At 35.3% G+C, this 27721-nt stretch overlaps 2 protein-coding genes and 2 pseudogenes across 17 annotated transcripts in view; all 4 read left to right on the plus strand.

Moving 5' to 3' along the window:
- Positions 1–2518: 2518 nt before the first annotated feature.
- Positions 2519–11085, plus strand: LOC142615033 (putative disease resistance RPP13-like protein 1). 3 transcript variants are annotated; one of them, XM_075787705.1, is made up of 9 exons: positions 2519–7329; positions 7468–7529; positions 7781–7911; positions 8226–8276; positions 8448–8566; positions 8847–9210; positions 9507–10499; positions 10650–10703; positions 10942–11085. In XM_075787705.1, exon 1 carries the CDS (start codon positions 3130–3132, stop codon positions 7270–7272), a length of 4143 nt encoding a protein of 1380 aa, XP_075643820.1. In that variant the 5' UTR covers positions 2519–3129; the 3' UTR covers positions 7273–7329; positions 7468–7529; positions 7781–7911; positions 8226–8276; positions 8448–8566; positions 8847–9210; positions 9507–10499; positions 10650–10703; positions 10942–11085. The 3 variants fall into 3 exon arrangements, with proteins under 3 accessions (XP_075643820.1, XP_075643819.1, XP_075643821.1); XM_075787704.1 differs by lacking the exon at positions 8226–8276; XM_075787706.1 differs by lacking the exon at positions 8226–8276 and having other exon boundaries at positions 10653–10703.
- Positions 11086–11186: 101 nt separating this feature from the next.
- On the plus strand, positions 11187–14538 carry LOC142615035 (protein IQ-DOMAIN 11-like; annotated as a pseudogene).
- A 3425-nt stretch (positions 14539–17963) lies between these two features.
- On the plus strand, positions 17964–19839 carry LOC142615034 (protein IQ-DOMAIN 11-like; annotated as a pseudogene).
- Positions 19840–21540: 1701 nt separating this feature from the next.
- Positions 21541–27721, plus strand: part of LOC142615028 (putative disease resistance RPP13-like protein 1) — a 71953-nt gene continuing 65772 nt past the window's right edge. For all 14 annotated transcript variants that reach the window (XM_075787695.1, XM_075787694.1, XM_075787693.1 and 11 more), the window contains exon 1: positions 21541–25889. In XM_075787695.1, coding sequence (XP_075643810.1) covers positions 21663–25829 — 4167 coding nt within the window. In that variant the 5' untranslated portion in view covers positions 21541–21662 and the 3' untranslated portion in view covers positions 25830–25889. The remainder of the gene's footprint in view (positions 25890–27721) is intronic.

Raw genomic sequence — 27721 nt, forward strand, 5'->3', positions numbered from 1 at the left:
CAGCAAAGATCTCCAAGCTTGAAAGGCCTTCGAGGTCCTAAAAAATCTAGTTAGATGGTAAAGGATATCAGCTTAAACTCATAGTGCTCATTGCAGATTTGGGATAGACATGATGGTTTCAGATAATTTCCATAGTTTGGTGCAAGAAAACTTGGTTAGTGTGTTAGGTTGGAGTAGAGAATATAGTCATTAATATAAATCTAGTTTGAATAGCTAAACAATGGGATACAATTTTATCTCATCATTGAATGAGTAGTTGACAGTAATGTTACATAGTTGATTGACATGCTTATAGTCTCTCTTATTATCACAACTACAATTGGGCAAAATCTATGCAATCTGGGATAGTTATACCAAACCTTTTACTATCTTTTTTTTTTTCTTTCTATCCCACCAGACTTTGCTCATAATGGAGCCTTGACCTAACCTAAGTTTTCAGCATTATAATCTTTACCAAATGTTGCTTCTCAACATTACATTTTTCACGAAAGGCATTTACAAAGAAGGCACTTTCTCGATAAGTTTAACTCCAAGTGGAGTAGAGGATCTAAATGGGGGTCTAAATGTGATTAATGTAGATATATTCAGACTACAGCAACTTGATTAACTGAGATACGCATCCTAATAGTTTCGAAAGTACCTGCATTTTCACTAACACAAAAGATCATACCACATACCAACATACGACCACTACCCCCAAGATACTTAACATCAAGTCTAGTACATAAAACCCGATCTTTAACTTGAGATTAATGCACAAAGCATTATGGACAAAATAATACCAAAAAAAGAGAATCAAATTAAGGTTTAAGTTAGTCTAACCTCTCAAATGAAAGCTAAACTTCCTATAAGATCCACCCACTGATCTGGAATCCAATTTCAGCATCAAGATGTCAATAAATTGAGATATGACAGCTCATGTACACAACAGAAAACAATCATAACAGTCGAAACAAAAGCTTTTGTAAGTAACAAGTGAAAACTCAGTAGTATCTATGAAAACAAACTCAATACATTAAAATTGCTCCAGCATTTCAAACTTGCCGTCTTCAGCAATGCTTAAGCATAATAAAAGCAATGTAAAAGCCTATGTATGTGTTTATACTATGCTCATAATCCCTACATGTTAGGACTTAGGATTCTTCATCTCAAACTGTGTAAATAAAAAGCAGTTTAACAGCAGTTACATATGTCTATCCAGTTCTCATCACCTTTTCTTAAAACTATATATATCTTACGTCCATAGAATAGGTCCGTTTTGGCACTCCCTAAATTGACAATTATTGATATTTATCTTTTCTTTTTTTTCCACCACATTTTCAAAATACTTTTGTAACAAATTCTAAACAACCGGTTATTATTGGTTGTTATAGGTGGGCAAAAATGTAATTTAAGTGGTGAATTAAATTAGAACAAAAAACAACTTATTATTTTAATTTGTTGTGAAAATATTGTAAAGTAATAGCTATTTTCAAACATTTTTTTTTGCCATAGTGCAAGTTAAGGATACAATATTTTTAAAATAAAATCTATGTAATTGTTTATTTATTTATTTATTTTTATAAAAAAATATGTGACAAGTTATTAATGGTAGATAAGGGTATAATATTTTCACAAAAATTTTACAATAAAATTTATGTAACTATTTAAAAAAAAAATCATGTGACAAGTTAACGATAGATAAAAAAAAAGGGTGATATTAGTAATAATTCCAAATAAGAACTAATAATAATTTACTAAATAAACTTCATTCTAAAATTATTGTGAAATTATGGTGTTAACTGTGTAATAAAATATGAACAAAGTTTCTCTCCAAAATAGTTTGGAGGGAAACTCTTCAAACTTTTCATATATTTCTTTTTTGGATGTGAATTTTGAGAATCTAACTGTTGAATTTCATGTTCTTTATGTTCTTAACATACGTATCAAATTTCGTTCAAATTAAATATTATTTACTATTTAATCAATTAACTTATTTTTTATATACAACTTTAAATCACAAAAACTTGAAATTATAACATTTATTTGACGATATAGCAATTGATCTTTGGTCTTCTTGAAATTTTATAAGCATTAAGAATGTAATAAGAACATGTAATCTAACAGTTAGATTTTAAAAATTCACATTCAATATAAAAATATATAATGAGTTTGTAGGGTTTCTCTCCAAACTAGTTTGGAGAGAAACTTTGTATATAAAATATCATAATATCTTCTTAATGGTCTTTATTTTTATCTATGGTCGGTCCAATTTAATATTTTATTAATAAATTTAATTTTCTTCTGACGTTCACACCACAGCTATTGTGATGTATTTTAGGGTGAATTTCAAAAACTCCTACTGAGGTTTATAGTAATACCAAGCAGGTCCAATACTATTTAAAAATAACCAATATGGTTCTCAAACACAATTTAGTCCCTAAACAGGGTAACGGACGTTACTTATTTTTTAACTCTCCTGTCTCTTTTCTCCTCTCTGACTTAAACCTCTCTTCTCTCGTCTCACTCGTATCTCAAACCTCTCTTATCTCTCAAATCACCACTATAACCACCGAAACATCATCGTCGAGACCTACAGCCACCGATCAACGGTTAATCTGAGATTCCCGTTACTGTATTTGAGGTTTGGCTTGGGGTAGGTTTGGTTGCAAGGTTTAAATTTGGTATTTTCTGTGTGGGTTTTTTTTTTTTTTGAATTAGTGGCGGTGGTTTTCTGTTTGTGGGTCTCTCTAATGATGGGTTTGGATTTGAGAAGAGGTGGGTTTTGTTGAATCTTCTGATGTTTTTGGGGTGGGATTTGTGATCCTTGAGCTGTTTGGGTGTTGTGTATTTTTGTGTATGTGAATCGTTGTTTGTGGGCATGAATTCAAACCCAATTTTTTTTTTTCGTCTTTTTTCTCATCCACCGTTTCCTTCCTAATCTCATCAAATATCTAATCTTTTCCACCAATTCTTCTGTGGAAAAGTCTCTCACTACAAGACCTAAGAAAACACTGTGCAGATTTCTACTTTCACAGAACAAAGTAAACCTCTTTCAGTCTTCACTCCGACCTCAATTTTATTATCAGAAGTGTCACTTTGGTTACTTCATTTCATTTTCAGTATTTCCTTCTTTCCCACGAGCGAACCATGTCTGTAATTGGAGAGGCTGCTTTATCTGCTTTCTTTGGGAAGCTGTTTGACAACTTAACTTCCGATGATTTGCTGAAGTTCTTTCAGCAAGAGAAAGTTGATGCTGACCTCAAGAGGTGGAGGACAACGTTGATGAAGATCCATGCAGTTCTGGATGACGCTGAAGAGAAGCAGATGACAAACAGGCTCGTGAAGATCTGGTTGGGTGAGCTGGAAGACTTGGCCTATGATGTGGACGACATCTTGGACGAGTTTGCTTCTGAAGCTTTGGGACGTGAGTTGAACCCAGAACCCAAAAGTAAGTTTCTGAAGATCTATGATGCTTGGGTTGGTTCGAATCGATCTTTTGGTACGTTGATGTGGTCCAAGATTAAAGAAATCGATACAAGGTTGCAAGAAATTGTGACACAGAAGAATAATCTGGAATTGAGAGAAAATGCAGGCCTGGGAAGAATTGGAGCAACAAGATCAAGGGTGCCCACGACTTCTTTGGTGAATGAAGCTTATACTCATGGCAGAGAAGAAGATAAAAAGGCTATTGTCAAGTTATTGTTGAGTGGTGAATCGAGTAATGCTCCACTCTCTGCGATTCCCATACTTGGTATGGGGGGAATGGGCAAAACAACTCTTGCCCAACTAGTCTATAATGACATTGAGGTGAGCAATTATTTTAACGTGAAAGCATGGGGTTGTGTTGCTGACGATTTTGACATTGTAAGGGTGACAAGAGAAATTCTACAATCTGTCACTTTTGAATCCTGCAACGATAATAATTTAGATTTACTACAACTCAAATTGAAGGACAAATTATCTGGAAAAAAGTTCTTGCTCATTTTGGATGACGTAAGGAATGAAAACTATAATGATTGGACTAGACTACGTTGTCCTTTTGAATTTGGGGCTCCAGGAAGCAAGATTATCATCACAACTCGGAATGATCGTGTTTCATCAACAATGGGCACTACTCAAGCTTACCAGTTGAAAGAGTTGTCAGATGAAGCTTGCTTGATTGTATTTATCCAAAACGCATTGGAGACTACAAATTTTAGTGCATATCCAGAGCTTCAAGAATTTGGTCCTAAAATTTTGGAAAGGTGTCAAGGATTGCCTTTGGCAGCAAAAGCTCTTGGAGGCCTGTTACGTACTATACATTGTGATGAGTGGAAAAATGTGCTCAATAACAAGATATGGGATATGTCAGAAGAAAATAGTGATGTTTTACCAACCCTTAGATTGAGCTATCTATATCTCCCCTCACATTTAAAAAGATGTTTTGCTTATTGTTCACTATTCCCAAAAGATTATGAATTTGAGGAACAAGAACTAGTCTTGTTATGGATGGCGGAAGGTTTGGTTCAAGAATCAGAAAAGCATAAGCCAATGGAAGATCTTGGTGTTGAGTATTTTCGTGATTTATATAAGCGATCACTTTTTCAACAATCAAGTAGGAATAAATCACTCTTTGTCATGCATGACTTAATCAATGATTTAGCTCAATGGGCAGCGGGACAGTTGTGCTATTGGTTGGAAGATAAATCAGGTGGAAATATGCAACCCAAGATTTCTATAAAGGTATGTCATTTCTCCTACGCTCATTGTGACTGTGATGGCATCGCAAAATTTAAAGGCTTGACAAAAGGTATGCGTTTACGAACCTTCCTACCGCTACCAACAATGAACTCGAGCTACTTAACAAATTATGTGCTTAGTTGTTTGTTGCCACAGTTTAGATGTTTAAGGGTATTATCTTTATCTGGATATAAAATTTTTGAGTTACCAAGTTCAATCGGTGATTTGAAACATCTAAGATACCTCGACCTTTCTGACACTTGGATTAGAAGTTTACCAGAATCAACAAGTTCTTTATACAATTTGCAAACATTGATATTGAAATATTGTTCCTGTCTCACAAAGTTACCGGAGAAAATTGGAAATCTAGTCAATCTTCGGCATCTTGATATTGAAGGGGCCAATTTAATCAAAGAGATGCCCGTGGGAATAAAAGAATTAAAAAACCTACAAACATTGTCTAATTTTGTTGTGGGGAAAGATACTGCATCAAAGATAGGAGACTTGATGAACTTGGAGTCTCTTAAGGGAACACTTTGCATTTCACATTTGGAGAATGTGCTTGATGTTGAGGATGCAAGAAGGGCCAACTTACTTGGTAAGAAGAATTTAAATGTATTAGTGATGAAATGGGAGTCTGAGCTTGATCAAAGAGCTAGTCTAGATATTCTTGACATGCTACAACCTTCAACAACGTTGAAAGAAATTTCAATTGATGGCTATGTTGGTGCAAAATTCCCAACTTGGTTTGGACATCCATCATTTTCTAATATGGTTCTCCTAAGGATTGAGAGGTGCAGAAAATGTACATCTTTACCTGCAATTGGACAATTACCATTGTTGAGAGACCTTGTCCTTGTAGGATTGTCTGCAGTGCAAACCGTTGGTCTTGAGTTTTATGGGAAAGATTGCCCAAAACCTTTTCCATCCTTAGAGTCACTTTGCTTTAAGGATATGCAAGAATGGAAAGATTGGATTCCATGCAAAGTTGAGTACGAAGAATTCCCTTGCTTGCGTGAGCTTTCTATTTCTCAATGCCCTAAATTGCAAGGAAAATTGCCTCACCATGTTCCATTACTGGAAAAATTTTCTGTTAATGGATGTGAGCAATTGGACATTTTAATTCCAAACTTCCCAAATCTTCATACATTAGAAATTAAGGGATGTAAAGGGGTGGTGAGCAGAAGTACAGATGAGTTATGCTTTCCAAAGTCAACTATTCTTTCTATTCCATATGTGAAAAGCTTGACCGAGGAGTTCATGCATGGGTTAGCTAAGGTAGAAAATCTTACGATAGATAATTGTAAGGAGCTAACATCTTTGTGGCAGGATGAACTCAAATCCCTTATAACGTTGAATATAATAGATTGCTCAAGCCTTGTCAACATCAGCTTGACATCTACTTTAAGGACACTAAATATTGAGGATTGTAGTGGTTTGAAATCCTTGTCAATCTCTAATTGTACATGTTTGGAAAAGGCAAGCATTGAGAGATGTGATTCTTTGACGTTGATTTCGAGAGGTCAGTTGCCTCAAAATTTGAAAACGCTAAATATAAGTTATTGTAAGAATTTGCAGTTTTTGGCAGATGAGGGAGAGGCTTCTTCTAATTCTTCTTCTCTTCTTGAGGACTTGGTTATTGAGGGCTGTCCATCTCTAAAATGCTTATCATCAAGTGGCGACCTACCTACCACGCTTAAACGCCTTCATATTTGGTCATGCAGAGAGCTCACATCCTTATCATCAAAAAACAAGTTACCTACAGCTCTTAAATACCTTACTGTATGGAATTGTCGAAAGATGGAGTCAATAGCGAACAACTTACCCAACAATGCGTCTCTTGAATATCTTGAAATCACAAGTTGTGCAAAGTTGAAATCCTTACCGCTGGGCCTACACAAACTCTGCCACCTCAATAAGATCGACATATGGAACTGCCCTAGTTTTGTTTCCTTCCCAGATGGAGGGTTACTCCCCACCAGCTTGAGAAAGCTTTCGATCCAATCCTGTGAGAAACTGGAGGCCTGGCCCAACTGCATGCTGAACCTCAATTCTCTTCTTATCTTCAATTGTCCAAGCATCATATACTTTCCAGAAGAGGGTTACCCCACCAGTCTAACATCACTCACATTTGGCGGGGAGAATATCTGTAAGCAAGTAACTGTGTGGGGATTGCACAGACTAACCTCTCTTACATCACTCGTTATTTATGATGGAATTCCAGATTGGCAGTCGTTTCCAGATGAGCAAGATGGGAAGCTGACAATGACACTTCCTTCCTCTCTTACCCAGCTATCGATTTGGAGGATTCCAAATATAGTAATTCTATCTTCTTTGGGCTTTCAAAATCTCTCTGCTCTTGAAAAATTGTACATCGGATATTGCCCTAAACTCGCAACCCTCCCAGAGAAGGACCTACCTCCCTCGCTTCTGCAACTTTATATTTACGAGTGTCCATTGCTGAAACAACAATGCAAGAAAGGTAGGCGAGAGTGGTCCAAGATAGCCAACGTCCCTTGCGTTGAGATTGAACGGAGGTCTGTCTATGAGCTGGAGGAGGAGCAGCAATAAAAAAAATTGTAAAACAAAGAGCAATATTTATTCATAATAGTTACTCCTACCTTCCAGGTACAACATTATTTGGTTTCATAATATTTCTCATTACATTGTTGACATCAAAAGCAGAATACAACAAAATCCTCTATGTTTGTATATGAATAATACAATTTTAATAATTCAAACCCTAACCCAAGCTAATTCTTGCAGTGTTGTAGCAGAGACTAGCTTCTGAACTGTTAAACGTTTTATTGGAATTTCAAAACATTGAGGTAAGTTAAATTTAATTATTTTCCTCTTTTAGCAATTGAACTTCTGGCACTCTGAAATTTTAGAGTCAAATAGTTTGTAATTTATTTGAATTATGTGAACACTTTATGCTCGGGCAGGCAGCTATTCGATAAAATGCCTAAAAGAGATATTTTATAGTGTTTGAAATTTTATTACCTCATCAATATCTCATATACTTTGTAATTTTTTTAAATTATTGGCTTGGCTATCAGCTGTGATTTGATGATTGCAGGTTATCAGTAAATGTGCAGAGAATGGCAGGATGCCCTTTTAGTACTATGCTTGTGCAGAATGTCGTTTTAAATATTTGTCATGCCTTGCATAGGTTGATCAAAGCATTGTCACCTATGCTGCAGATGGCAGGTATTTTATATATTTAAGTCCATTAATATCATTGTTTCCTTAAAATGTGTACCCACCTAATATTAGTGTGATATAAATGATCTAGACTATTTAATAACTTATGTTGATCTTGACCACTTCATTAGAGAAGGAGGAGCAGCAATAAACAGTGCGGAAAAAAGTTTAGATATTTAATTGGTTTCATAACATTGTTCATTACGTATTTACATATCCAAAGCTGAATATAAGAAAACACTCTGTGTTTGTATTTAAAATACAATACGATTTCAATAATTCAATCCTAACCCAAGCTAATTCTTGCATTGTTGCAACAGAGACTAGCTTTGGAACTAATAAACCTTCTATTGGAATTTCAAAACATGGAGGTATGTTAAATTTTGGTTACCATATGTTCAATTTTTTTACCTCATCAATATCTCTAATAGTTAAATTATGCAAACCATATATGCTCAAGCATGCAGCTGTATGATAAAATGCCTAAAAGAGGTATTATATCATTTTTAGATCAACTATCAGCTGTGATTTGATGATTGCAGGCTACATATCGTGTTCTGCAACCCGATGATCAGTGGATGTGCGCAAAATGTCATTTCAAACAAATATTGTGCCTTGCATAGATTAATCAAAGCATTGTCACTTGTGCGGTACATGGCAGGTATTTCATTATTGTAAGTCCATAAATATCCAAATTTCATTTAAATGTTAAAATTTTATAATTAAAAAACTGAATAGTAATAGTTATTTCATTTTAATTTCTTATATTGCATTCATTATTGATTCATATTCTCTGCAATATTTTGTTTTTAACTGGTTAGAAATCTACCCTAAAGAGCTCCCCCTGGAGCTCATTTTACGGTACTAATTGGCTCCTATTTGGGTGGAGAGATGCTCTTGGGATACTGATCTTTCTTATTCTATTATTGTTGTAATTGCAGCCGCTCTTTGGGCTATTTCGAAATGCAGTGTTATAGAGCCATGCTTGAAGGAAAGTCTGTCGATGCTTCTCAAGCTCTTAATTATTGCAAGCACATGGTCACAATCTGTCAAGAAGCAATAGCAGGGAATCATTCCCTAATGTAGCTTTAAACCTCCTGTCTATAACTGGAAATGATTTGTTGAATTTAAGATCAAATAGGGAACTGAATTTCTGATCAATTCATGGTGACTGGTCCTCTTCTTGACCAGAATTTAAGGCTTTGTCTCTGACTTAGTATCCATGTTGAAGAGAAAATGAATTTCTTGATGTGGTGAATCTTGTTTGATTTGCTGAATACCACTAATAGATGATATTGCAGATTGGTAAGAAATTATTAAATTTCATTCACATTCTACAAAGATGTACAAATGTACAATTTCCAAAGCATTAATTTATTGGCAATTTGAGAAACTAGACAATTGCTTCTGTAAAGTAATTTTGAGGTTCTACCTTATTCTTATTAGCATCCATTTTTCAAATCTTACATGGAGTAAAAGTTTACAAATCAATTGTCATTTAGTTCACTGACTAATCTGCTCCATTACTAATCAATAGTATTTTGTATTGGTACTGGTCTTTTAACTTCTTTTTCTGAATTGATGCATGTATGTACTACCAGAAACCACCCTACCAACAAAGTTACAGAATCAATCAGAACCTTCTTAGACCAATTAAATTTATTGGTTCTCCAATGGTTAAGAAGAAGAGCTGGTTCAACATATTGAAGAGGTTCTTTATTAGAGATATAAACTCAAAACAAGAAACAGTAAAGAAATTTGCTTATTTGTACAGTTTTGGTCTTTGATTCTGTTCCTCACTGCTAGAACAATTATCAAGAAAGGAGAAGGAAATGGATTTTTGGAGGGCTTAAGATCAAAAGGTTATCCTCGCTCACTGCACCATCATCATTAAATGAAAGAAGTCTAAGTCAGGCTGAGGAAGAGCTGATCAAGAATGCTCTTACTGTAGCCCATGCCGCCACTGCTGCTGCTGAAGAAGCTATTACAACTGCTCTAGTTGATGCTGAGATTGTCCAGTTCACCAGCACCCCCCAATATAACCATCAATGTGTAAATGAATTGGAAGTGTTTTCAGTCATTAGACTTCAAGGTGAAGCCCCTCAGTGCAACTATTAATCCATGAGAGAAATCCATGAATTTGCTGCCACCAGAATTCAGTCTGCCTTTAGCGGTTTACCTTGTGAGTTTAAAAAAGGTCTCTCTATCTAATATCTCCTTCCTCTAAGTTTATTTAATCTCTGCTAATTGACATGTTTTGGAAACTATGTATGTGATATAGTTCTGCCTGTAAGAAGGAAACATATTTCAGGAATTTGGTACTGACAGCAAATTTATGTCAACTTTTAGCTCTAATCATAGCAGCAAATTGATCAAAGCATTGTCACTTGTTCTACAGATGGCACGTATTTTATAACCATGTCCATTAATATCATTGTTTCCTTAAAATGTGCACCCACCAAATATTAGTATGATATAAATGATCTAGACATTCCATAACATATGTTGATCTTGGCCACTTCATTATAGGAGGAGGAGCAGCAATAATTGCGCAAAACATAGAGGAAAAAAGTTTAGATATTTACTCCTTCCAGGTACAACATTAATTCGTTTCATAATATTGATCATTACATATTTACATGTTCAAATCTGAACACAACAAAATCCTCTGTGTTTGTATTTAAAATACAATATAATTTCAATAATTCAAACCCCAACCCAAGCTAATTCTTGCATCGTTGCAGCAGAGACTAGCTTCTGATCTGATAAACCTTCTATTGGAATTTCAAAACGTGGAGGTATGTTAAATTTTGTTTACCATATGTTCAACTTTTTTTTTACCTCATCAATATCTCTTATAGTTAGTAATTTATTTGAATTATACGAACCCTATATGCTCGGGCACACAGCTGTATGATAAAATGCCTTAAAGAGGTATTGTATCATGATTAAAATTTCACCTCATTAATACCTCTTATACATAGTAATTTCTTTGAATTATTGGGTTGGCTATCTGTTGTGATTTGATGATTACAGGCTACATATTGTGTTCTGCAACACGATGATCACTGGATGTGCACAAAATGTCATTTTAAACAAATATTGTGTCTTGCATAAATTAATCAAAGCATTGTCACCTATGCTGCAAATGGCAGGTATTTCATAATTGTAAGTCCATAAATATCATAATTTCCTTTAAATGTTAAAATTTATTATTAAATAAATGAATAGCAATAGTTATTTTATTTTAAATTCTTATATTGCATGCAATATTGATTCATATTCTCTACAATTTATATTTTTTAACTGGTTAGAAATCTATCCTAAAATGCTCCCACTGGAGCTCATTTTAGTATTAATTGGCTCCTATTTGGGTGGAGAGATGCTCTTTGGATACTGATCTTTATTATTCTTTCATTGTTGTAATTGGAGCCATTCTTTGGGCTATTGGGAAATGCAGTATTGTAGAGCCATGCTTGAAGGAAAGGCTATCGATGCTTCTCAAGCTCTTAATTACGGCAAGCACATGGCCACATTCTTTCAAGAAGCAATGGCTGGGAATCGTTCCGTAAATGTAGCTTTAAACCTACTGTCTAAAGTTGGAATTGATTTGTTGAATTTAAGATCAAATAGGGAACCAAATTTTGGATTTTAGTTGAAGTCAGTAAAAAAAGGGAGAGTTGCGTGCAAGGTGTATGCTGTATTTGCAATGATCAAATGAGGAACCAAATTGTGGTACACTGTTATAGTTTGATGGCTAAAAAGAAATCCATAGTACTTCCTCAGGCAAATCGTGAAAGCTCAACCCATGCACTTATTAAAGGTGTGGTAGCTGCAGTTGTAACTACTAGCAGATCTGAGGTTTGCAGCCTTTGTTGTGCACCACCAAGTTTGGAGATTTGTGCAGTTAAGTAAGAAATTTCTATGCTGCGTTCGTGATTTTCTAAACTCTGGGTTGAACAAATCCCAGGCAAATCCTTCAAATGCTTGTTAGCCTGCCAATTCTACAGCTTCCTGTTTTACGTAGACTGTTCCTCTTCTTGACCAGAGTTTAAGGCTTTCTCTCTGAATCAATATCCATATTGAAGAGAAATAAATTTCTTGACATGGTGAATCTTGTTTGATTTGCTGAATACAACTAATAGGTGATTTTGCAGATTGTTAAGAAATTTTAAAATTTCATTCTCATTCTACAAAGTACTACTGTACAATTGCCATAGCATTAATTTCATGGAAATTTGGGCAATTCGATAATTGCTTCTGCAAAATGGTTTTGAGGTTCAGCCTTATTCTACTTATTATCCAGTTTTCAAATCTTACATGGAGTAGAAGTTTGCAAGTCAATTATAAATTATTTCAGTGACTAATCTGCTTCATTACTAATCGATAGTATTCTGTATTGGTATTGGTCTTTTAACTTCTTTTTCTGAACTGATGCATGTATGAATTCCCATAAATCACCCTACCAGAATAGTTGCACAATCAATCAGAACCTTCTTACACCACTGTAATTCATTGGCTGTCCAATGGCTAAGAAGACGAGTTGGTTCAACATAATGAAGAGTTTCTTAATTCTTTATCAGAAAGACAAACTCAAAACCAACCAAGGTAAAATAATTTGCTTATTTGTTCAGTTTTGATCTTTGATTTTGTTCCTCACTGCTAGAACCATTATCAGGGTAAGAGAAGGAAATGATTTTTTGGAGGCTTAAGATCAAAAGGTTAGCCTTACTCACTGCACCATTATCCTTGAATGAAAGAAGTATAGGTGAGGCAGGGGAAGAGCAGATCAAGCCTGCTCTTGCTGTGGCCCATGCTCTTACTGCTTCTGCTGCTGCTTATGCATCTATTACAACAGTTCAAGTTGCTGCTGAGGTTGTTTGGTTCACCAGCATACCTCAATCTAGCCATCAATGTGAAAATGAAGTAGAGGAGTTTTCTGTCATTAGATTTCAAGGTGGAGCCCCTCAGTCCAACCATCAATGTCAGACAGAAATCCATAAATTTGCTTCCACTAGATGTCCATAAATTTGCCTTTCAGGGATACCATGTGTGTTTAAACAGCCTCTCTTTATTTCAGATGTCCTTTCTTAACTCCTGTTTATTCTCTGCTAATTTACAAATGTTGGAAACTTTGTATATTATAAAGTAATGCCTAAAAGGAAAACATATGTCAGGAATTTGTCTGCACACAAATTAAATTAGACCTGTTTTTTTAGTTCTCAAGGATTGCGTAGTTTTGATGAACATCTATCGGGGTTTTGCAGGCAAGGAAAAGGTTTATGGGCTCAAGCTATTATTAGAGGCAGAGCAGTAAGACGCCAAGCTATAAGCCTGTAACTACCCTAAAGTGCTTGCAGTCCATGTTGGTCGCAGGCCTGCACAAGAAGATTTGGAATGGTGGAAGGTACTTGGAATTATGATGAAAGAAAAAGAATTGCAGAATTGGAAAGACAAGATAACAAGGTATGGATGCAGCAAGAACTGACTCATTCTAATGTGAACAACACAACTCCCATAAAAAATCTGTTTCTCATTTCTCACTTTATAAAACATTAGTCTTCTGCCTGCCTAATTAACTACTTAATAGTGTTTAACTTATTTTTCCTTTAACTTATGGGTGGCAAAATGTTATGATTTTCAGATACACACAAACAATCAAAGAAGTTGGGATGATAGTGTTTTGTCAAAGGAAGAGGCAGATGCATTGTTTATGAGTAGGAAAGAGGCCATCTGGTAGGATCCTTTTGCTTTATAATCTTATGATTATACATTTCTCAAGTTTTGGTTCAACTACTGATTTTTTCAACTGAAACTTTTTTCATGAGTCAGCAGATATGGATCAAAACATAATAAATGGAAGGTGGAGGCACTGGTTGGTCCAATGGGTAAATACACAAATTACCAAAAGTAGAGAACTTGAATATTTGGACTCGGCTTTGACTACAACTCTAAGACAAAGATATGACTACAGAAGAAAGCAACTTCATCTAAAAAATGTTAAGGGACAAAATAAGTAGGAAGGATTGGATTCTCCAACATTTGTTCCCAGAGGATCAATTTATCATAGAAGGCAATGCTCATTGAGAGACCATAATTCTTTGTTAAGTTCTCCTGTTGTTCCAACTTACACGAATGCAACTGAATCTACAAAGGCAAGAGCAAGATCAATGAACTTGCCAAAAATAAGGCTCGGGAATTTCAATACATAATCTGAAAGCTATTAATCATATAAGAATAAACTCTCTCATATCCTCTATTACTACTGAAGTGTCAACTGGTGGTAGGATTGGCAAGACTAGTAATTTCTAGCAAAGATATCCAAACTCGAAAGGCCTTTTAGGTCCTATAAAAATCTGTCAGAAGGTAAAGGGTCTTAGCTTTAACTCAAAGTGCTCATTGCAGATTTTGGATTGACATGGCTTTAGATAATTTCAGAAGTTTGGTGCAAGAAGAGTTCTTGGTTAGTGTGTCAGGTTGGAGTGGAGAACATAGTCTGTAATTTGATCTAGTTTGAATAGTTAAACAATGGGATGCTATTTCATCTCATCATTAAACGAGCAGCCCACTGCAATGCTGCACAATTGCTTGACATACATTTTTATTTATTTATTTGAATAAGCTGATATTATTAACAGAAAAACCAGATAGTACACTGAAGCTCACAACACCAAAACGAAAACAGGCAGCAAGCTGCTTGCCCTGCTTATACATCAACATAAAAACCAACACCTACACACGCTCAAGCACCTATTACAACTTCATCACATAGACTAAGGCTATCTATACAAACATAGGATTCATATGGATACCAAGCCCATCACAAAGAGCTCTATCATTGGCAGAATACTTCTTAGGAATGCATATGTATGCACCTCCTCTCCAATCAATTTCAGCTATAATTGTCTTCACCAGCTGTTTCTCAATTCGATTCAAACCTCAAAATATAAAGCTATAACTCTTGCCTCCACAAGTGGTAAACACTAGACAGTAGCAACTATAGCAATTTTCCCCACTCTAACTATCAGACACTTGTCCTTCAACATCTCCTTACCCCACTTGAGAGCTTCTTCCCACTGGTAAGGTACAGATTGTCTTGTACACTTCCTCATCTTCTAGAAAAGGGACATACTTAGTCTCTGTTCTTATGACAACTACAATTGGAAAAATTTTATGCAAACTGGGATCAAAATTAAGGTTTTATCAATACCATGACTCCATGATTCTGTTTTAAGTTTGTCGTTTAGGACACTAGAGACTAGGGAAACAAAACAATCACTGAAATAGTTGGAGGCAGGGGTAGTGACTGGAGTAAAGTTGTAACAAGGTAGTCGTTCTAGAAGGTGCGGTTGGATCACCTCCTTTAACTACCTTCATTTACTGTTGCACCAGATTTGCACATAATGGAGCCTTGGCCTAAGCTAAGTTCTCACCATTATACCAAATCTTGCTTCTCAACATAATACATTTTTTTGCAAAACATGTTTCATGACCTTTTTTTATCTTTGATTTTCTGTGTGTCACAAACTTAAGTCTATTTAGCTATATTTTGCATGGTCTGGGCTACATGGAGCACCATGCACCACTCAACATCTTAGTATGTCGAGACAATTTGATCATTTAGTGTAGCCGACCATAATTGACTTTGGTGAAAGAGTTTTGCAGATGAAATGGTCCTTATGTCAATTCTGTCTTGAGTTGCAATTCCACATTTGTTATATTGCTATCCAATGACAAATAGAGTTGGTAAAAACTATCAGGAAGTAAAATAAAATTCTCGCCCCTGGGCTTTTTTGTTTTAGACACTGACAGTAAAAGAGCTCTTTTAAGTTCATTGGGGTTTGGGTTCTATGAGAGTTTTTTTTTTTTCTAGCTCAATGCCAATGGATAACTATGTGCAACCTACTAAGCCCATATACACAAACAAAAACTAAAGACAAAACCGTTTTTGCCACCCAGAAGAGGTAGCATTACACAAGGTGCTTGAATTAGAGGAAAAGGAGCATACCATGTGTATATGAAGCACGTTTTGAAGCGTAGGTGCGTGTATTAAGACCACCTAAAAAAAAAAAAAAGAGAACACCACTAAAATTTTGGTTTTTTTTTTTGGTTGAATAATTCAAAAGTTACAATGGGAGGGGAGATTTAAGAAATATCGAGAGGTGTTGGTTAACCTACAAGACTTTTGGGTTAAACCAAATTTATTGGTTTGAATTAAGTTGTAACATACTTTAAAAAGAATAAAGAAAAAAAAAATGAAAGTCTCACAAACACTCTCTTTCATAAGTTTTTAGCACAAAATCAACAAAAAGTTTATGACCATACACTTTAACACAACTTAGACACATGGCAAGTGGATTACTGTTCACTAAGCTCTTGCAATGAAAATGGTTTTGGAAACACTAGAAAATCACAAATCGTTGATTACCCAATCAATTTTGCAAGTGGCCACTTTTATAATGTTGAGTCATTGATTGTTGCCTAACCCCCCACATCTCTCTTTTTTCTATATTGTTATTGAGAATCAACCCCCCACGTCTCCGGTTCTCTCATTAAACTATTCTTCCTAATGAAAAGACCAAATTTAAATACTCTTCTTATTTAAGATATTCTCCCTACTAATGTTCACTTGAGGATTTTGTCATAAGATTTTTAAAAATAATGATAATAAAATTAAATTAAGAGAGAGGGATACTGTATCATAAGAATTAGATATTAATGGCTAATTTCTTAGATCCACTTTTGAATTACAATAATATATACCCATGCAAATTAATTAAAAATTATAGTTAAAAAATTACTAAAATTATCATAAGTGAGATAGTCAAAACTCTAAATTAACAGTAGCGCGCGCACACACACATATATGTATATACATACACAAAGAGCAATTTAACTTAGGGACAATATGAATTGTGCAAGTTTTATTATATAAAAATAAAATTTATAATAGATTATTAAAATAATTAAAAATATATAATCTTGAAATTTTTGGTAATAAATTTTGGTAGGATTACAATTTTAAATATCTTGAAACTTAAATAACATAGTTCACCTAATTAAAGCGTACTAACAAATAATAAGATAAATAGAGTTTCAATTGGAGGAGTGGAAAGTTTCTTGGAACTTTAGGTAATACTAGAATTTCTTCTAAAAAAAGGGTAATACTAGAATTGTAGGCAAACATTGATATCTAAGGGTCAAAAAACACTCATAGTAATATCATTATTACTTCATAGAAATTAGTGATTTAGGCTTTAACTCTTCTTATTAAAGAAAAAAAAAAACCACAACATTAACTCTTCATTCTCTTCCATATCATCATCTTCTTCCTCTCATCTTTCTCTTTGCATTATGTACTTTCAGGCCTCCACCATTCATAAAATGCTCAAGATTAAATTGTAAATCCAAATTGTCTTTATTTTGTTTTAATAAACATGATTACCATTTTGCAAACTCATTTATTAACTCACCTTATTCTTCACTTCGTCATTATTCTTTTCATATTTGTTTTTTATCATTAATTTTTTTGACAATAATCTTAGAAGAGTTAATGCAGTATTTTTCCCTTTTAATAAGAATAGTTAATACCTAAATCACTAATTTTTAGAGAATAATTATGACATTACCATGTGTGCTTTTTCACCCTTAGAGATAAAAGAAATCAACGATCTCAAAAATGTGTAATTTGAACTCATCTCATATCTATATAATTTAAGGTGAAGATAATTTTAAAAAATAAAAATAAAATTAAGGTGAGGACATTGGGTAGACAAAGTTGTCATTGTTGGTATGCTTCATTTTTTTTTTAGCTATATATATTTCCTTGAAAAATATTGCACTTGGTAAGTACTACACCAAACCTTAATCTCATCTATATTCTATTTAAAAAAAATACTACGGTTCTGTTAAGCCATCTTATTCTTCACATCATCCACACATTATTTTTTTTTCATATTTATTTTTTACTTTTAATTTTTTTTGACAATAATAAATATATAAATATATTTACTTTACAGATTTACATATTCCTCTGAGGAGTTTTTATGTGGGGTGATTCACCAAAATCAAAAATCCACAAACAAACTTGTTGAAAACCCACAAACAAAGCGCACCGACCCTCTCCATCTTGTTTGTTCCAGGTCGCCGGCGACGGTGAGAGATCTGCTTCAACTCGATAGCGGTGGCTCGACGGCGAAAAAAACCCACCAAAAATCCCAGCAACGGAAACCCTAACAAATCCAAATCCAAATCCAAATCCAACAAGGGCAAGAAAAAAAGCAAAGAAGAGAAAGCGCAGAGAAACTCGCCATTGTTATTGGTATTTTAACTTCTTTTTCTAAACTGATGCATATATGTACTACCAGAAACCGTACAAGCACAGTTGCAGACCAATGTGATTTATTGGTTCCCAATGGCTAAGAAGAAGAGCTGGTTCGACATAATGAAGAGGTTCTTTATTAGAGAGACAAACTCAAAGCCAGCAAAGGTAAAATGACTTGCCTCCACTTCTGCTGATGAAGTGGCTGTTACAACCGCTCAAGTTGCTGCTAAGGTTTGTTGAGTTCACTGGAAACCCTCAATCTGACTATCAATGTGAACATGAAGTGAAAGAGTTTTCAGACATTGAGGGGAATTGTGAAACTCCAAGCTATTATTCGAGGCAGAGCTGTAAGACGCCAAGCTATAACTACCCTAAAGCGCTTGCAGTCTATTGTAAATATTTAGTCACAGGCCAGCACAAGAAGATTTGGAATGGTGGAAGGCACTTGGAATTATGATGAAAGTAAAGAATTGCAGAATTGGAAAGACAAGATAACAAGGGTATGGAATGCAGAAAGAACTGACTCATTCTAATGTGAACAACATAACTCTGATGAAAAAGAAAAATCTGTATCCCATTCCTCTCTTTCTAGAACATTAGTCTTCTGCTGGTCTAATTAATAGCATAAGAGTTATTCTGTCTTTAACTTTTGGGTGGCAAAATGTTATCATCTTCAGTTAGACACAAACAATCAAAGAAGGTGGGATGATAGTGTATTGTCAAAGGAAGAGGCAGATGCATTATTTATGAGTAAGAAAGAGGCCATAAATAAGAGAGAACGAATAAAGGAATACTGGTTTAGCCATCGGGTAAGCTCCTTTTGTTCTATAATCTTCTGATTATATATTTTTCATGTTTTGGTTCAATTACTGATACTTTCAACTGAAAAATTATTCAGAAGTCAGCAGAAACAGATCGAAACAAGGTAAACGGAAGATGGAGATACTGGTTGGACCAATGGGTAGACACACAAATTACTAAAAGTAGAGAACTTGAAGATTAGGACTCAGTTTTGACTTCAAATCCAAGACAAACAGATGACTGTGGAAGAAGACAACTTAAGCTAAGAAATGTTAAGGGACACAATAATTTTGAAGGATTGGATTCTCCAATATTTGTTCCCAAAAGATCAATTCATCATAGGAGGCAATGCTCATTGGGAGATCATAATACTTTGTCAAGCTCTCCTGTTCCAACTTACATGGCTGCAACTGAATCTGCAAAGGCAAAAGCGAGATCAATGAGCTCACCAAAAACACGGCTGGGGAATTTCGATACATGCTCTGAAAGCTATTCACCATATAAGAATAAGTTGTCTCTCATATCTTCTATGACTACTGAAGTGCCAAGTAGTGGCAGGATTGGCAAGACTAATGGTTACCAACAAAGATCTCCTAACTTGAAAGGCCTTCCAGGTCCTATAAAATCCAGACAGATGGTAAAGGATCTCAGCTTTAACTCAGAGTGCTCATTGCAGATTTGGGATAGACATGGCTTCAGATAATTTCAGATGTTTGGTTTAAGAAGAGATCTTGGTTAGTGTGTTAGGTTGGAGGGGAGAACATAGTCTGTAATTTAATAGAGTTTAAATAGTTAAATAATGGGATGCTATTTCAGCTGAGTTTGGATACAGCTTATGCGTCCGCGTCTGCTGCGTTTTGCGTTTTTTTTTTTTTTTTTTTCTTCTTCTGCTGCTGTACGGGTCAGGGGACAAAGGCTACTGTTCATGCACTGTGCATGAACAGTAGCCGCATTTTGCTGACTTTTCAGCACATTTGTGGGTCCCGTGTACTGTTCATGGGACCCACAAACTTCACTTTACAGAATTTTTTTTATTAAAAATGGGTCCCACGACACTATTCACACATTTAAAAATTATTTTGGTATAGTGTTTTCAGTTTTCAGCAATAAGCTCTATCCAAACGGACCCTTCATCTCATTATTAAGTGAGTAGCTTACAGTAATGCTACACAGTTGATTGACACATAGATAGTCTCTTTTCTTATCACAACTATAATTGAGCAAATTCTAAGCTAACTGGCATTAAAATTAAGGTTTTATCCATAGATGTAACTTTATGATTTTGTTTTAAGCCAGTTGTTTAGGACACTAGAGAATGGAGAAACAAAACAGCCATTGAAATATTTGGAGGCAGGGTTAGTGACTGGAGTGAAAGTCATAACATGGTTGCTGACTTGCTGTACTAGAAGGTGTGGCTGGAGACCTCCTTTTCAGGGAAGGCATTACACCAAACCTTTTACTCCCTTATTTTTTTTACCATTCCATAATTTCCACTAGACTTTGCACATAATGGAGCCTTGACCTTGATAAATTTTCTACTGTCTTAAAGTTTAAGATGCTAGAAAATGGTGAATTCAATCATGTAATCTAACAAATCTAATCAAATATTTCAGCATTATACCAAACCTTTTACTACCTTATTTTTTACTATTTCATAATTTACACTAGACTGTGCACATAATGGAGCCTGACCTCAATAAATTATCTATTATCTCAAAAGTTAAGATGTTATAAAATGGTGATTTTAATCATTTAATCTAACGAATCTAATCAAATATTTTAGAATTATATCAAACTAGTTCGTTAGTCTGGTTTAGCTATTTTTAGTGATGCTTCCTTGTGTATATATAAACGAAGCTAGTGATGGAATTAATGCATATCAAATTTATCAATAATACACTAAGTTTATGTATTACACACTCTATTTTTTTACAAGAACTTCCTACCAACATATTAATCAACTCAATCACTTTATCAGTTTATCTGATTCCAGAAGGTGGCATTAATCATGGTTGCATTTCAAAAGTCTTGAGCACTAATACTATTTGTGAATACTAATAAAGCAGTAGAATAAAGTAAGCCTCTTCAGAATTGTGCTGGAGATAGAACTAATTGATTCTTCAGTACACACAAACACCCCAACAAAACCCTTCTAACATTGACACCTCAAACCCTCTGCAACAAAAAGAAAACAAAGGAGGCCCAAACTTTGTAGAAGAAGACCCACTTGGTGGACCGGACCAGAGGGAGTTGGGCCCAAATCATCTTTCAGAATATGCTGATTCCATAAGTGTACTGTTGAGCACTTACTAAAGCTACCAATAATGCAATCATACTCATTCTTGGCGTGGTCTGCTTTATCTTCCTTTATGCATTTGATTCCTTCCTATCAATAATGCAGTCAAGATTGACGCCCTTTACTCTTTAGGTAACTTTATTCTTAATATCACTTTTGAAACTGTGAAGGGTGAAGAATACAGCCACACCACCAATTGAGAAATAACTATACCAGAGTTCTTGAACTTTCACATAACAAAGTTAATCTCTTCACTCCTAACCCAATTTTCTGAGGATTGTCCCTTTGGTTACTTCATTTCATTTCCTCTATTTCCTTCTTTCCCACAAGCAAATCATGTCAGTGATTGGAGAGGCTGCTCTATCAGCTTTCTTTGAGGTGCTGTTTGGCAAGTTAAGCTCCTCTGATTTGTTGAAGATCTTTCAGCAAGAGCAAGTTCATGCAGACCTCAAGAAGTGGAAGACAATGTTACTGAAAATCCGCGAAGTTCTGGATGATGCAGAAGAGAAACAGATGACAAAGGAGTCCGTGAAGAACTGGCTGGATGAGCTTGAAGACTTGGCTTATGATGCGGATGACATCTTGGACGAGTTTGCTACTGAAGCTTTGCGACGTAAGTTGAATGCAGAAGAACCCAGCACAAGTAAGGTACGAAAGTTCATCCCTGCTTGTTGTGTGCGTTTGAATCCAAGTACTATCATGTTCGATGTCAACATGCGGTCCAAGATTAAAGAAATCAATACAAGGTTGCAAGAAATTGTGACACAGAAGAATGCTCTGGAATTGAGAGACTGTGCTGAAGGGAGGACTAGAACAAAAAGATCAAGGGTGCCCACTACATCTCTGGTGAGTGAAGGTCATGTTTATGGCAGGGATGAAGATAAAAAGGCGATTGTTAAGTTGTTGCTGAGTGGTGAATCAAGTGATGCTCTACTCTCTGTGATTCCCATACTTGGTATGGGAGGGTTGGGTAAGACAACTCTTGCCCAACTAGTCTACAATGACGATGAGGTGAGCCGTTATTTTGATTTGAAAGCATGGGCTTGTGTTTCTGAAGATTTTGACATTATAAGGGTGACTAAAGCAATTCTACAATCTGTCACTTTTGAGCATTGTGATGCTAATGATTTAAATTTAGTACAAGTCAAATTGAAGGAGAAATTGTCTGGTAAGAAGTTTTTGCTCATTTTGGATGACGTTTGGAATGAAGACTACGATGACTGGACTAAGCTACGTAGTCCATTTGAATTTGGGGCTTCAGGAAGTAAGATTATTGTCACAACTCGGAATTATGATGTTTCATCAACAATGGGAACTACCCCAGCTTATGAGTTGAAAGAATTGTCAAATGATGCTTGTTGGCATTTATTTACCCAACATGCAGTGGGGGCAACTGATTTTACTGCACATCCAAAACTTGAAGAAATTGGTAGAAAAATCTTAGACAAGTGTAAAGGCTCACCTTTGGCAGCAAAAGTACTTGGAGGCCTTTTACGCACTAAACATGATCATGACCAGTGGAAAGATGTGTTAGATAGCAAGATTTGGGATATTCCAGAGGAGAAGAGCAGTATTTTTTCAGTTCTTAAATTAAGCTACCAATATCTCCCTTCACATTTAAAGAGGTGCTTTGCTTATTGTTCACTATTCCCAAAAGATTATGAGTTTGAGGAGAAAGAATTAGTTTTGCTATGGATCGCAGAAGGTTTTTTCCAAGAAACAAAGGGAAACAAGCCAATGGAGGATCATGGTAATGAGTGTTTTCGTGATCTACTTAGGAGATCATTTTTTCAACAATCAAGCAACAATGGATCAGTCTTTGTCATGCATGATCTTATCAATGATTTAGCTCAATGGGCAGCAAGAGGCTTGTGCTATAGATTGGAAAACATATTGGATAAGCAATTTGAGATTTCTACAAAGGTACGTCATTTCTCTTACATTCGAAGTATTTTTGAAGGCATGAAAAAGTTTGAAGACTTCCCCAAAGATATGCATTTACGAACCTTCCTACCGCTACCATTAAAGGACTGGGGCTACTTAACAAACTACATTCCTAATTGTTGGCTACCACAATTAAGATGCTTAAGGGTATTATCTTTATGTGGATATGAAATCGTTGAGCTACCAAGTTCAATCGGTGATTTGAAACATCTAAGATACTTAAACCTTTCTAATACTAGGATTACAAGTTTACCAGAATCCACAACTTCTTTGTACAACCTGCAGACGTTGTTATTGAAAGGTTGTAACCGCCTTATAAAGTTACCAGAGAAAATTGGGAATCTACTCAATCTTAGACATCTTGATATTACTGATGTGGATTTAATTAGAGAAATGCCAGCAGGAATAAAAGAATTAAAGAGCCTACAAACATTATCTAATTTTGTTGTGGGGAAAGATACCGCATCTAAGATAGGAGACTTGATGAACTTGGACTCTCTTAGGGGGACACTTCGCATTTCAAATTTAGAGAATGTTCTTGATGTTGAGGATGCACGAAGGGCCAATTTAATTGGTAAGAAGAATTTAGATGCATTAGTGATGAAATGGAAACCTGGGCTTGATGATTTACAAGTTGCAAGATCTAGTCTAGATATTCTTGAGATGCTTCGACCTTGGACAACAGTGAAAGAAATTTCAATTGATGGCTATGTTGGAGCGAAATTTCCAACTTGGTTTGGACATCCGTCATTTTCTAATATGGTGCTTCTAAGGATTGAGAGGTGCAAGAAATGCACATCCTTACCTGCAATTGGACAATTACCATCCTTGAGAGACCTTGCCCTTGTAGGATTGTCTGCAGTGGAAATCATTGGTCTTGAGTTTTATGGGAAAGATTGCCCAAAACCTTTTCCATCCTTAGAGTCACTTTGCTTTAAGGATATGCAAGAATGGAAAGATTGGATTCCATGCAAAGTTGAGTACGAAGAATTCCCTCTGTTGCGTGAGCTTTCTATTTCTCAATGCCCTAAATTGCAAGGAAAATTGCCACACCATGTTCCATTACTGGAAAAAATTTCTGTTAATGGATGTGAGCAATTGGACATTTCAATTCCAAACTTCCCAAAGCTTCATGCATTAGAAATTCAGGGATGTAAAGGGGTGGTGAGCAAAAGTACAGATGAGTTATGCTTTCCAAAGTCAACTATTCTTTCTATTCCATATGTGAAAAGCTTGACCGAGGAGTTCATGCATGGGTTAGCTAAGGTAGAAAATCTTACGATAGATAATTGTAAGGAGCTAATATCTTTGTGGCAGGATGAATTCAAATCCCTTATAACGCTGGATGTAAGAGGTTGCTCAAGCCTTGTCAACATCAGCTTGACATCTACTTTAAGGACACTAAATATTGAGGGTTGTAGTGGTTTGAAATCCTTGTCAATCTCTAATTGTACATGTTTGGAAAAGGCAAGCATTTCGAGATGTAATTCTTTGACATTGATTTCAAGAGGTCAGTTGCCTCAAAATTTGAAAACGCTAAATATAAGAGATTGTGAGAATTTGCAGTTTTTGGCAGATAAGGGAGAGGCTTCTTCTAATTCTTCTTCTCTTCTTGAGGACTTGTCTATTCGGCACTGTCCATCTCTAAAATGCTTATCATCAAGTGGCGACCTACCTACCATGGTTAAACGCCTTCAGATTTGGTCATGCATAGAGCTCACATCCTTATCATCAAAAAATGAGTTACCTACAGCTCTTAAATACCTTTCTGTAGCCAACTGTCCAAAGATGGAGTCAATAGCGAACAACTTACCCAACAATGCGTCTCTTGAATATCTTCAAATCGAAAGGTGTGCAAAGTTGAAATCCTTACCGGTGGGCCTACACAAACTCTGCCACCTCAATAACATCGAGATATGGAGCTGCCCTAGTTTTGTTTCCTTCCCAGATGGAGGGTTATTCCCCACCAGCTTGAGAGAGCTTTTGATCCATGACTGTGAGAAACTGGAGGTTTGGCCCAACTGCATGCCAAACCTCAATTTTCTTCATATCGTCGATTGTCCAAGCGTCATATACTTTCCAGAAGAGGGTTACCCCACCAGTCTAACATCACTCTCATTTACCGGGGAGAATATCTATAAGCAAGTAACTGTGTGGGGATTGCACAGACTAACCTCTCTCACATCACTCCGTATTGATGGTGGAATTCCAGATTGGCAGTCGTTTCCAGATGAGCAAGATGGGAAGCTGACGATGATGCTTCCTTCCTCTCTTACCCGGCTAACGATTTGGAGCATTCCAAATATAGTAATTCTATCTTCTTTGGGCTTTCAAAATCTCTCTGCTCTTGAACAATTGGACATCTTACATTGCCCTAAACTCGCATCCCTCCCAGAGAAGGGCCTACCTCCCTCGCTTCTGCGACTTAATATTGTCGGGTGTCCATTGCTGAAACAACACTGCAAGAAAGACGGGCGAGAGTGGTCCAAGATAGCCAACGTCCCTTGCATTCTGATTGATAGGAGGTCTGTCTATGAGTTGGAGGAGGAGCAGCAATAAAAAAAAAAATTGTAAAACAAAGAGCAATATTTACTCATAATAGTTACTCCTTCCTTCCAGGTACAACATTATTTGGTTTCATAATATTTCTCATTACATTGTTGACATCAAAAGCAAAATACAACAAAATCCTCTATGTTTGTATATGAACAATACAATTTTAATAATTCAAACCCTAACCCAGGCTAATTCTTGCAGTGTTGCAGCAGAGACTAGCTTTTGAACCGCTAAACGTTATATTGGACTTTCAAAACATGGAGGTAAGTTAAATTTAATTATTTTCCTCTTTTAACAATTGAACTTCTGGCACTCTGAAATTTTAGAGTCAAATAGTTTGTAATTTATTTGAATTATGTGAACACTTTATGCTCAGGCAGGCAGCTATTCAATAAAATGCCTAAAAGAGATATTGTATAGTGTTTGAAATTTTTTACTACCTCATTAATATCTCATATACTTTGTAATTTGTTTCAATTATTAGCTTGGCTATTAGCTGTGATTTGATGATTGTAGGTTATCAGTAAATGTGCAAAGAACGGCAGGGCCCTTTAAGTACTATGCTTGTGCAGAATGTCGTTTCAAACATATGTCATGCCTTGCATAGATTGATCAATGCTTTGTCACCTTTGCTGCAAATGGCAGGTATTTTATAACTTTAAGTCCATTAATATCATTGTTTCCTTAAAAGTGTACCCACCAAATTTTAGAATGATATAAATGATCTAGACTATTCCATAACTTATGTTGATCTTGACCTCTTCATTAGAGAACGAGGAGCAGCAATAAACAGAATGGAAAAAAGTTCAGATATTTAATTGGTTTCATAACATTGCTCATTACGTAATTACATGTCCAAATCTGAATACAACAAAATCCTTTGTGTTTGTATTTAAACTACAATATAATTTCAATAATTCAAACCCCAACTCAAGCTAAATCTTGCATTGCTGCAGCAGTGACTAGCTTCTGAACTAATAAACCTTCTATTGGAATTTCAAAACGTGGAGGTATGTTAAATTTTCATTACCGTATGGTCAATTTTTTTTTACCTCATCAGTAAATCTTATAGTTAGTAATTTATTTGAATTATGCGAACCCTATATGCTTGGGCACATAGTAGCATGATAAAATGCCTAAAAGAGGTATTGTATCATGTTTGAATTTTTACCTCATTAATACCTCTTATACATAGTAATTTATTTGAACTAGTAAGTTGCCCGTGCGATGCACAGATAATATTATAATATTTTATATAAGATAAGTTTGGAGAATGTTGTACATATATTATATCATAATTGTTATAGAACTGTGTTAGTAATGAGTTCATTATAAAAAGTAACAAAAGCTAACAAAATAATGAAATAGAAATGAAATTTAGAATTAAAAAAAAAAAAACCTTAATGAACCAAATGCTAAAATCATCAATTCATACATTATTGAAATTCATAGAAAAGAAAGTACACACAACATATAGAATTATACAATCACCATTAAACCAAAACTCAAAAAAAAAAAAAAAAAACCATTAACCCAAAACTCAATTCATTGTAGGAAAAACGTCAATTTGTATTTCTTCATTGAAATATCAAGAAACTTACTTGAGAAAGAAGCTTTGGAGTCTAATGCAAATTGAATAGTTGTGTTACTTTTCCTCTGCAAATTCAATTGCCATTGACTAAATCCCCTCCACCGTACCACCGCACACCCTTGGTATGATGGTCACTCCACAAATATTAGTACTTATGGGGTGGGGTATGATGTATGGGGGCAAGGGTCGGGGCTAAAGTCTCCAAAAGAGAGCTTCACACACATATACACTTAGATTTGGTTAGAGTAGGATTTTTATTTTGTATTAAAAAAAAAAAACCTAGATGATAACTGCTTGATCCCTA

The sequence above is a fragment of the Castanea sativa genome, chromosome 11 (genome assembly GCF_040712315.1).
Source record: "Castanea sativa cultivar Marrone di Chiusa Pesio chromosome 11, ASM4071231v1".
In the NCBI taxonomy this organism is placed as follows: domain Eukaryota; kingdom Viridiplantae; phylum Streptophyta; class Magnoliopsida; order Fagales; family Fagaceae; genus Castanea; species Castanea sativa.

Excerpts from the sequence above, each read along its gene's own strand:
- LOC142615033 (XM_075787705.1), top strand. The coding sequence starts at position 3,130 with ATGTCTGTAATTGGAGAGGCTGCTTTATCTGCTTTCTTTGGGAAGCTG.